Source organism: Carassius gibelio, chromosome B16, assembly GCF_023724105.1.
Source record: "Carassius gibelio isolate Cgi1373 ecotype wild population from Czech Republic chromosome B16, carGib1.2-hapl.c, whole genome shotgun sequence".
Lineage (NCBI taxonomy): Eukaryota > Metazoa > Chordata > Actinopteri > Cypriniformes > Cyprinidae > Carassius > Carassius gibelio.
In genome coordinates this window covers 23,845,764-23,857,550 of record NC_068411.1, presented here as the reverse complement: position 1 = coordinate 23,857,550, position 11,787 = coordinate 23,845,764, and the positions used below count along the sequence as shown (strand labels likewise).

The window sequence follows — 11,787 nt, the reverse complement described above, 5'->3', positions numbered from 1 at the left end:
ATTTACTATAAATATGGAAATATCCGATTTTTAACATTGCAGTTTGGCGATTTGTTTTCTGCTACGGAAAAGAAAAAAAGTGTATAGCAGCTGCAGAGCTAACCAAGGTTATTAACCTGTGAATGAGCTAAAGTTATGCAGTAGGCAAAAATAACCCAGAAAGGGGCCGCGTTTCCTGTTTGTGGGCTGATTTCCTGAGACCTAGGTGACAAACAACATTGATCTATTTATTCTGCAGTCGAATACCTGGGTTTGGTTTTAAGTATCATCTCTCAATTCCCTGTGGTATTATCACTGAAAGAGTTAATTCAATAGATACATAAACTCTTTTTGCACGTCCGCGGCGCTTTGTTTGGTCATTAAGTTTTTCCCGCGTTTGGAAGCAAAAGCAGCAGCATGGGTGAGTGTCTTCTAGTGCACTTTGTGGCATTATGGCAGACTTTATTTTAAGTATTAGATATTTCCGTCTGAAGTACACAGCTGCTTCAGTCTGGAATAAAGAATTGCTTCGCTACAAATGCTTTACCTTTAGGCATAATCGTGTTATTTGTAAGACTACCTGTAAAAATTATTACGTTTGAATTCGTGCAATATCTTCGGAATGCATTACATTTAGTTTTTAACGTGTTAACGGAGGCTATTTAAATCCTTAATGTAGTTACAAATTTGTATCGGTGGTTGAAAACAAACACGCTGTTATTGTAATTATTTGCTAAATTTTTTGCAAATATTAATACAGTGCAATAGAGAAATAATTATGTGAATAACATATGTAATAAAAAGATTAACTTATATGTTATGGGTTTCTACAAACACAGCCCTTTAAAATTGTTGTTTCTTTGTGTGTGTGTGTGTGTTGCGATGTGGCTTCATGATGATTAATGATTAAACTTCAAAAGGCTATGATTTCATGATATAAAGACGAGCGCTGCAGGTCAAAGTCCGATGCTGCGCTGCTTTGCACTCTGCCATTACATATTTCTATATTTCTACCAAACGCTCCACCTGCCGGAAGAGAATGAATGTGTAATTTTAATACAACTGTTGTTTTGTTCAGATTTCAGACCAATGCAAAAATCGACCAATGTTTTTATCCTGCAAACATGCAGAGCTTTAAATGTGAACTGGTGGATCGATAAAAAGACAATGCATTATAAAAATCTAAACATTATAGGGGTGTGCGGTAATATCATAACCGTTATTTTAACGATGTGCGATTTGATATTATCGAGTATATCAAGAAAAGCAAACAAAACACATATAGTATGTGGTGAAGTCTAGTAGCATTTAGAGTGCGTTCTTTCACTGCATGAATCTGTCTTTTAAAATGAATGATCATATAATTCAAAATATAGGGCAGAAAATGTATATACTGATATAAATTCATATAGTTAATATCACAAGAGAAGTGCCGTTTTATCACCAAAAGTAAGCATGATTATAAATGTGATATTAATTTTATACAACAGTTCAATAAATAAGTAGTTAATAAAAAGATACTTATGTTTTAGACACCACATTTCCTGTTTTTGCTCTATTTCTCCAACAAAAATCATTCCAAACAGCCACAGCACTGTTATGCGTCTCTGAGCAATGTGATAGTGTTTCATTCCTGAATGAATCAACACTTTAAATGACTCACTTAACAGTGACTTGCTGCCACTATGAAGGTATTTTTGGTGCAAAACAACTGAGCGTCTGTGGCAGAGGAATTTGTAGTTGTAGAGAATAGCCACACATGTGTACCAGTAAATTTGAAGTCACAGACAAGAGTTGCAAACTGGTAGTTTTTTTTTTTTCCTCTTCCACAAACACAATAGTTACAGCTTCTCGAATCCTCCACCGCAGGTGCACAAATCCTATTCTACGAATCACAAATCAAGAAACACTTAGGCTCTCGTTTTGCTACTATTGCTGCAGTGAATATGGTGCAAAACACATTCGTCACGGAAAAAATTTGTACATCCGCAATCAGTATGTGAATTCTTGCAATGAGATTTGCACACTTGTAGAATGTTTTCTTACACATATGTACAGTATATTTTTGCTTCGATGATTTTTCTAGCATAAACAACAACTGCGTAACGACAACGGCTTGAATCTGCTGCTACGAGTTGCAAAACATTGTTTTTCACTTGCAAAATAATAAGTTTCGCTCACTCTGACCAATGGTGCAAAAGTGATCTGTGCATCTGTAGAGGAAATGGTGGGCACTGTTTAGAGTTTAGAGATCTAGTGGGCGTCTATCAGCGGGGAGGAATAAGAAACTTTTGTGAGCTGATAGAGCATCTTCCGAAGCAGATAGCGGAAACCTTCTTTTTCGGACATCACTCACCATTATACTGTACATTTGTTTATAATTTAAATATTAAATGAGTTTAGCTCCAACCCTGATAAAACTGATATAACTTTTAAGAGTATGATTATTTATAACACACAATGAATATCATTGTAAATCTACTACATTTATATATTGAGTTACATTTTATTTTGATGGTCAGATCTTATGGCTGTTTGAGAAAAAAAATATATTATTATTATTTATAAGTGGTCTTTGTTTTTCTGTAAAGTAGCATAAGTAACATAGCAAGATTTATGACTTATTATAGATTATAACTATGATAAAAATAATCCATTGTTACTTAAGTGGATGCAACATTTTCATTGTGTTTTAAATAATCATACTCTTAAAAGCTATAACCACAAATAAATCAATATTATAACATATTAAAACTGTTCTTATGAATATTCATATGATGATACAACATATTATACGTTTTTCATAATGCATTGTGCATTCATTATAATTCCTTGAGAATACCCGTATAATGTATTATAAATAAGGGCTCCATAGAAAGTGTTACCAAACATTCAACCCAGATGTGCTTGTATGCACTTTGGAAATATTAAATGCACTATATACTATCTGAATACACCTACAAGGAAAGTGCAATTTATTTATAATCCATCACATATCATTAAAGCTCCATTCCTTACAATATATGGTATATGGTAAGCAGGAAAAACTACCATACAACAACAGAACAGTTTATAATAAAATAAAGTACATTTAAAATATTTGTTAACCAATCTTTCTAGATTAAAATATTGCTAGTCTCGTTCTGTGGGTTAGTGAAGAGCAGGAGCCGGTTGTTAACTCAGCTAATGTAGTAGTTGATGGCAGATTACTCACCTGTTGTTAGCACCGCTATGATGGGTAGAAAACACTCCAATACACCTCCGTTACAGAACAGATGACCACAACCTGAAAATAAAATATAGAAGAAGTACATAACAACGGTGTTTATTAACTTTACTATTTAAACGTTAGCTCACTGCTATCAACGTATTTCTGACATATCTTGCGATAAAGAGTCAGCGAATAATTATAATATTCTCTGATTGATGTAATAATCACCGTCAGGCTCTCAAATACCCCCTACAACGATAAGATTCACTAACTTCAACATAACAAAAATCGGATAGTGTAGCTCTTCTGATTGGCTAAAACTCTATGATCTCTGAACAGTACCCACCGTTTCCTCTGCAGATGCACACAGATCACTTTAGCCATTAGCACTAATTGTCACACAGATATGTGGTGCGAAGGGGAAAGCGCGCGAAACTTAACATTTACAAGTGAAAAACAGCTTTGATACTCATAGCAGCAGATTCACGCCATTGTTGTTATGCACTTGTGTTTGTGCTAGAAAAGGCATCCAAGAAAAAAAAACATATATATATATATATATATATATATATATATATATATATATATATATATATATATATATATATATATATATATATATATATATATATATATATATATTTTATATATATATATATATATATATATATATATATATATATATATATATATATATAAGAAAACATTCTACAAGTGCGCAAATCTACCCCTACTGGAAATCTTATTTCAAATACTCAAATACTGATTTGCGGATGTATCATTCGTCCGTGACTTAACTTTTTTTTTTATGCAGGTGTGTGAATGTGTTTTGCACCATATTCACTGCAGCAATAGTAGCAAAACATGTGAGCCTAAGTGTTTCTTGATTTGTGATTCGTAGAATAGGATTTGTGCACCTGCAGTGGAGGATTCGAGAAGCTGTAACTATTGTGTTTGTGGAAGAGGAAAAAAAATCTACCAGTTTGCAACTTTTGTCTATGACTTCAAATTTACTGGTACACATGTGTGGCTATTCTCAACAACTACAAATTCATCCGTCACAGACGCTCAGTTGTTTTGCACCAAATAACTTAACATGCCACCTACTGCCATTTTTAATTTCACATTTAAGGTACCTTTTCATTAAAAAAAATATATAATTTCAAACATCAGTTTTCAATGTTTAAAATATCAAAACATTATTCATGCATTTGTAATTGCAGGTTAAAGTATTTAATTTCCCTTAGAGTTACAGTAAACAGTGTGTAAGTGCATTTAAATGACACTTGTAATACCAGCCTCTGTGTTTCCACTTCATTGCAAAGATACATTTTGTTGATACTGATTTAATTTGCTTGATAAAAAACCAAATGCGAGAATTTGACTCAAAAGATGACGCACACTGCTAGAAAATGGTACGCTGATATGGTATTAATTTTATTTGTGCAGGTCTTAAAAATCTGAGCTTAAAAATCCTGCAGAAAGCTTGGGTTGATCAGTGTGTGGGTTGACCTGCACATAACCCAAAAAAACTTGTCTAGCTATCAGGGGATGTTGAACAATCCTTGGCAAGACACAGTTGTCCCTCCTAGACTGTGATATTGACCATCTGTTGTAGTTGGTTTGTGTACTTGTAAGTGTATTGTTTTCAAACATTTACAGGGCAGTAAAAAGTGTAATATAGTAGTGTCCAGTAGTTCACTTGTCGATCCATCATTCATGTCTTTTAAGAATGAACACATGAGTTTAGGACTCACACTTATATGATGGTGCACTGTGCAGGTCAAGAGATCATCAAACCCTCCACACTTAAATAATAAGCAATCATTAATGCTTTAATAATTGCTCAACTGAGTGTAACTCACATATTAATATTTGAGATGTGACATATGCTCTTTCTCTGCTTGCAGCTTCAACCTGTTCAAGATGTGGACCAGGATATAAAACCCCTTTACACGCCATGAAAGGTGAGTTGCTTTAAAAAATAAGACCATATATTGTTTGAATAATAAAGTGGTAGTTTATATTAACATATGAGTTGGTAATATATAGTTGCAACTTGCAAGGTACTACAAGGTAACAGTGACCTTTGCTTTGGAGACTCGCTGAAAGTTTCTAAACTATATTATCAATGCAAAATTTCTATTCCTGCAGCTCCTCCTGCACACCACTAGAGGTCCTCCACACTTGTAAATTGTCATTGTTCTTGAAAAGTCGAGGTCCCAATGCATTGTGAACCAGTGCCTAAGCTTGTGTGCATGATACACTTATTCACAATATAGGGATCTGATTTAGATGCATCTCATGTCTCTTTTGAATTGGCTTACTTCAAAAAAAAAAAAAATAATAATAACAATTTATTTTTAAAATTATACAATTGAATAAACAACAACTTGTTTTAATTGTATTTTTTAAATAAACTGGATAAATATGTTTATTCTAAATTGTGTATTTAATCATGCAAAACACTTAACAGCAGATTTTTTTTATTTTTAGTGCATTACTGTCACTAGGACACACATGGTACACCCTTTATGGAATTTATTGAAAAAATTATAAGACACAAATATCACTCTGCATTTAGACTCTAAACTTTAACATAAATTCTTCCTACAGGGCCTCGAGAAGAGATTGTCTACCTACCATGCATTTACCGCAACACAGACATTCAGAAACCTGACTATCTTGCGACTGTTGATGTCAATCCACAATCTCCCAATTTTTGCAAGGTAAAAGCAAATGTGATTTATAAATATAAACTATTCTGGATTCAAATGTGTCATCAACATGTTTCCTTTTAATATTTCTAGTATAACACCTATTGAGATGCATTTCTTTTGTAATGCAATGGTCTAGGTGATTCACAGGCTGCCCATGCCCAATCTAAAGGATGAGCTACACCATTCTGGTTGGAATGCCTGTAGCAGTTGTTATGATGATCCCTCCAAAAGACGCAATCTTCTCATTCTGCCTTCCATGATCTCCTCTCGTATCTACGTCGTTGATGTAGGGACGGATCCACGGGCCCCACGGCTTCATAAGGTTCATTTAAGTAAACACAAGAGCTGTCTGTAAAGGAATACCCTTATTGTGATGGTGTTAACTTTGTGGATGAACATCTGGGTTAGTAATAAAACGTTGATCTATTATATAGAGTTTTTTTTTTAGCTGCATGTTATAGAACTTGATACTTCATGTTTGGTCAACTCAGCCAAGCAAATGAAAAGACTTGAAAAGACTTTTGACCAATGGAGGTCACAGTCTCAAAGATGAACCACATCAAATATTGTGATGTTTTCATATCTTCTTCATCTATAATACAAATCTAAAGCAACATTTTTGGTTAAAATACATGTCCTATATATTTTGGCAGTGAATTAAGAATGAATTCCCTTGTTTTTAGTAAATCATGGCCAGGTTATACTAATACATTCCCTAATTTTGTAAATCGTGGCCATGTAGTAAGTATTAATTCATACCCTCGAATAAGTGAACACATTCTTAATCCGTAGCCATGATAAATTTATTTTGATCATGTGTGGGGCTCCATAGTTTACCCCCAGTATTTGTTTCAATTTCTGTAAAAAAAAACTTTAAAAGCCCAGAAGCATGAGATCAGTTATTAATCAAGTATCACCCATATTCATTGATTTTGTTTAACATCTACAACATAATGCTTACATTAAGTGTGACTGTCCCTTAATACATGACTGTTGACATTAAGAAGTTTTGTTCTTGCCAAGACCATGAATTCTTTCCATCTCTCCTCCTCCAGATAGTCGAGCCCATAGATCTGTTCTGGAAATGCGGCCTTGCCAACCCCCACACTTCTCACTGCTTAGGCAGTGGCCAAATCATGATCAGTACCATGGGCGATCCGTCTGGCAATGGCAAGGGTAAGATGCTGTGTTCACCTCTATTTATTTTCAATACACATTTTAGGCTTACCTTTTTATTTATGGTCATTTTTAAGGTGGTTTTGTGTTGTTGGATGGCAAGACTTTTGAAGTGATTGGCAACTGGGAGCAGCCAGGTGAAGCAGCACCCTTTGGTTATGACTTCTGGTACCAGCCTCGCCATAACGTCATGATCAGCACTGAATGGGGAGCACCCAAGGCATTGGGAAACGGCTTCAACCCTGCAGATGTCAAAGCTGGTATGTGTGTATTCAAGAGGAAGTTCAAGAGTCGCTGTAGCTGACTGGCAGTAAAGATCAGATCTGTTTGTAGGTCATTATGGGCAGCGCCTTCATGTGTGGGACTGGACCACACACAAACGGATTCAGACTCTGGATCTGGGGGAAGAGGGTGCTATTCCTCTGGAGATCCGCTTCCTGCATGACCCTGATGCGGCAGAAGGGTTCGTGGGCTGCGCGCTTCAGAGCACCATCTTCCGCTTCTACAAGACTCGGGCAAGTACATAAAAAGTGTTTTCATTAAAATCTTCTCTAAACATTTTCTAAAGGCTTCAAAAAAAAGGTTTAAAGACCAGTTGTCATTTAACAGAAAGGGGACTGGGCAGCAGAGAAAGTCATCCATATTCCAAGCAAAAAAGTGAAAGATTGGGCTCTTCTTGAAATGCCAGGTGAATACTTTTAAAAATGTAACAGTATTTTTACTTTTTTTACTTTTTTTTCACTCAGGGGATGAACAAACAATAATTAGTATATGTACAATATAATTTCCAAACAAAAAAAGTACTATAGTATAGTTGTACTGTAGCACAGAAGAATTTTGACATCAGTAACCTCCTAAATACAATGATTCCCTTGGCAAAGGACCCTTTCTAAAACATAAAAGTTGCTGTGTATGTATATATATATATATATATATATATATATATATATATATATATATATGGGTATGTATATAGGGTATGTATATTTCTAAATATTTTTTGTGTGATGTAATGCATACCCCCCCCCCCCTTAAATTATTTCCTGTACTCCAGTTTGACAATGGAGGAAAAGAATATTAGACACTGATTTACTCATGTTTTTTTTGCCATAGGTCTCATAACGGACATCTTGATCTCACTGGACGACCGCTTCCTGTACTTCAGTAACTGGCTGCATGGAGACATTCGACAGTATGACATCACGGACAGGAGGAATCCACGTATGGTTGGTCAGGTACGACATCTTGGATTAGAAGGATCAAGACACCTTTGTCTACATATCTAAAATCAAAAGTGTCAAATAGTAATTTAATGAAATGGATTTTTTAGGTCTTCGTTGCAGGCAGTATCTTAAAAGATGGACCAGTGAAAGTATTGGAGGACAAAGAACTGGATAACCAGCCTGCCCCACGGATAATAAAGGTACCTTTTTTGTTATTCCCAATTATGCTTCCTGTGAACTCTGTGAACACATTTGAGTAAGCCATTATGTGAAGGCAAACAGCCTAAAGCTGTTGGTAACTAATTGACAGATGACCCAGCTTATTGAACTCCAAATCACTAGGTCATGCAGACGTAAACAGAGCAATTAGAGCACATCATTTGTTGGAGGTTAAAACGTTCCTTTCCTCATCAGGGCAAGCGTGTGCAGGGAGGCCCTCAGATGCTCCAGCTGAGCTTGGATGGAAAACGTCTGTACGTCACCACCTCTTTATACAGTGCCTGGGACAAGCAGTTCTACCCTGACCTCGTCAAGTGAGACAAAAGGATTTTTATTTTTAATTTTACTTGAGTATTGTATGTAAATCAAAGATTAAGAAATAAGGCTTTTTCAGAATGGTTTCAGAAGTAACCTCTGGTTTGTTTATTATGCTGCAACATGTGTCTTATTTCTCTTGAGGGAGGGGTCGGTCATGATGCAGATTGACGTGGACACAGATAAAGGCGGCCTGAAGCTCAATGAGAATTTCCTTGTGGATTTCGGAGCAGAACCAGATGGTCCTGCACTTGCCCATGAGCTCAGATATCCTGGTGGAGACTGCACTTCTGACATCTGGTTATGAAATTGGGGCCAAGCCATTATGTTCCAAGGAAGAGAATTTATTATTCCCATTTTCTCAGTGGAGATATCACCAGTATCATGATCACGTTTAATATATGTATGGACCAAATCCTTCAAGGGATAATCTGATTGCGATTTCAAGTTTTCCTTTCTCTTTGGAGTGTCACAAGCTGTTGGTGCAAAATGAAGATCTGTAAAGTTGTAAAGACTTAAGTCTCAAATCCATAGAGATGTTCTTTATAAAAGTTAAGAGTCAACCACACACCCCCTAAAACAGCTCATTCATACACGCCCCCCACGACTACGTCACTGTGTGGGAAGATTTGCATAATGCCGCCCAAATGTTCGCGCAAAGAAAGAAGGCGTAAATCTCTCGCTGTAGTATTGTTGCTGCTGCCATGTCGTGGAGACGCTGTGTGTTTCATTGTGAAAGCACAACTACTTTGGCCTTCCGAAAGAGGACACAACTAGAAATTAGTTTAGTTGTATTTACAACACCGTTCCGGAACAGTTCAACCCAAATATTCAGATTTGTGCAGTTCATTTTAATGGAGGATGAGGACTGTTTCCTGTGAGAGTAGCCTACAATGCTGGTGTCTGTTTCTATGAAGTGGGGCAGTTCCAACTTTGCAAGGACAGTCTGGCGCTTCTGACTCACAGCCTGTAAGTAAGTTTTCATATTTAAAGAATTTGCCACTGACAATTCAAACGTGAGTTTTGAGCAGTTTAGAGTAGAGCTTGTTGTTTGTCGTTTCTCCAATCACAAATGCAGACATGGTTTTATCTTTACAAAGCACAATACACAACACATTAAATGTTGTAATTTTAGCCGTAGTGCAGCATCCTATTTTATAAAATACATCTTTACAAGATGGTCAAGAACATACTTAATTTTGTTCGTTATTTTATATTTTTATATTTATATTTTCAGACTCATTTTAAAATGAATTTTGCACATCACAGGAACTTATAAAATGACCTGTTTTAAGGTAAAATCCTACAGCACTCAAAGCACAGCACTTATATATATATATATATATATATATATATATATATATATATATATAAAAAATGTACAAATAAAAAATTACATTTATGCATTTATCAGATGCTTTTATCCAATGCGACTTACAGTGCATTCAGGCTATCAATTTTTACCTATCATGTGTTCCCGGGGAATCAAACCCCCAACCTTGGGCTTGATAAAGCAAATGCTCTACCAATTGAGCTACAGGAATACTGTGTGTGCGCGTGCAGTTGAACCAAAATTTATTCAGACAACTTGAACATTTCAATCATTAATACAGTTTATTCACTATAGTTTAAAAAAATGGAAATAAAATATGACAAGATCTCAGAGTTAAACTGTTTCAGAAAAATATTATCTTAATTAAACAATGGAACTCTCCTTGCTCATTCCGAGTCTATAGAATAGGGTGTCATTGCTAAAAAGAACATTATTTTGTGTATTTGGCAATGTGCTTATGCAGTAGGTAAAAAAAACCACATTATTTTCCACATCATGTACATCAACATCTTTCTGAAACACATAGATTTTTACAAAGCTCATCATTCCGAAAAGCGAGGTGTACACTGATTAATCAGCTATCCATTGTGTTGTGATTGGTCGAATACTTCCAGCGTAGGACGAAACTGTACATTCCTTCGTAAAATGTGCTTCACACATCTGAATATTTGGATTGAATTGTTCCGGAACAGTGTTGTAAATACAACTTAACCACTGATTTCTAGTGGTGTCCTCTTTTGGAAGACCAAACAAAGTAGTCACAGTGTCACAGAGGGCTGGCTTGAGAACGGTGCGGTTGGTGGGTTTGCGGCAACCACAAGTGACAACCCTGGGCTTGACTCTGCTTCGGCCATGGTGAAAGCCAATCCAGCAATTTACAGTGCTGGTATCGCTTTCACAACAATACACACAGTGTCTCCACGACATGGAGGCGGAGGCAACAGCGAGAATAAAAGTTTTGCCTTCTTTCTTTGGGTGAACATTTGGGTGGTGTCATGCAAATCTTCCCACACAGTGACATAGACATGTGGGGGAGTGTTTAAACAAGGCATTTTAGCAGGTTGTCTTAACTTTTATCTCTTTCGGTTTGAGACTTTAGTCTTTGCAACTTTAGGGATCTTATCTATGCATGAACAGCTTGTAACACTCCAAAGAGCAAAGAAATGTTTTAATTGCATCATATGACCCCTTTAATCATATTATGTGTCAATTAGCAATTACAAGAGTGAACAATGTGAACAATAAATCACATCTTAAACAAAAACTGATTTTCATTGTCTTTATATGCTTTAAACATTTTTGGAAATAAATATTTTGCATCCCAGTGAATTCAAAGGCTTTCTCATTTGTTGGTGAAGGCTTTCCAAACCATAAGAATTGCAAAGTAGATTTTAAACACGTGGTGCAAGTGCACAGAGTGAGAGCACTCAATCATCGCTATAAATGCACACATTTTAAAACACTTCATTAAGAATACATTCTAAAACAAAGAAATCAATGTATTTTGAGTTTCAGTGCTTAAGAAACCCTCAAAGAACAAAATGGTCATGTAAGTGGAATAACAGGAGTAAATATTTGTATGTGTCATTTTTAAGGCATGCTTTTCTTATC

General features: G+C 35.7%; 1 protein-coding gene across 1 annotated transcript; it reads left to right on the top strand.

Moving 5' to 3' along the window:
* The first annotated feature begins 157 nt into the window (after positions 1-157).
* On the top strand, positions 158-11,505 carry selenbp1 (selenium binding protein 1). The gene is made up of 12 exons (XM_052578666.1): positions 158-400; positions 5,101-5,157; positions 5,807-5,919; positions 6,047-6,232; positions 6,966-7,086; positions 7,164-7,346; positions 7,420-7,601; positions 7,696-7,774; positions 8,200-8,321; positions 8,417-8,509; positions 8,724-8,842; positions 8,988-11,505. Exons 1-12 carry the CDS (start codon positions 397-399, stop codon positions 9,148-9,150), a joined length of 1,422 nt encoding a protein of 473 aa, XP_052434626.1. The 5' UTR covers positions 158-396; the 3' UTR covers positions 9,151-11,505.
* The last annotated feature ends 282 nt before the right edge of the window (positions 11,506-11,787 follow it).

Excerpts from the sequence above, each read along its gene's own strand:
- selenbp1 (XM_052578666.1), top strand. Across the intron at positions 7,087-7,163 it reads TCCGTCTGGCAATGGCAAGG|GTGGTTTTGTGTTGTTGGAT; the intron begins GTAAGATGCTGT and ends GTCATTTTTAAG. Across the intron at positions 7,347-7,419 it reads CCCTGCAGATGTCAAAGCTG|GTCATTATGGGCAGCGCCTT; the intron begins GTATGTGTGTAT and ends ATCTGTTTGTAG.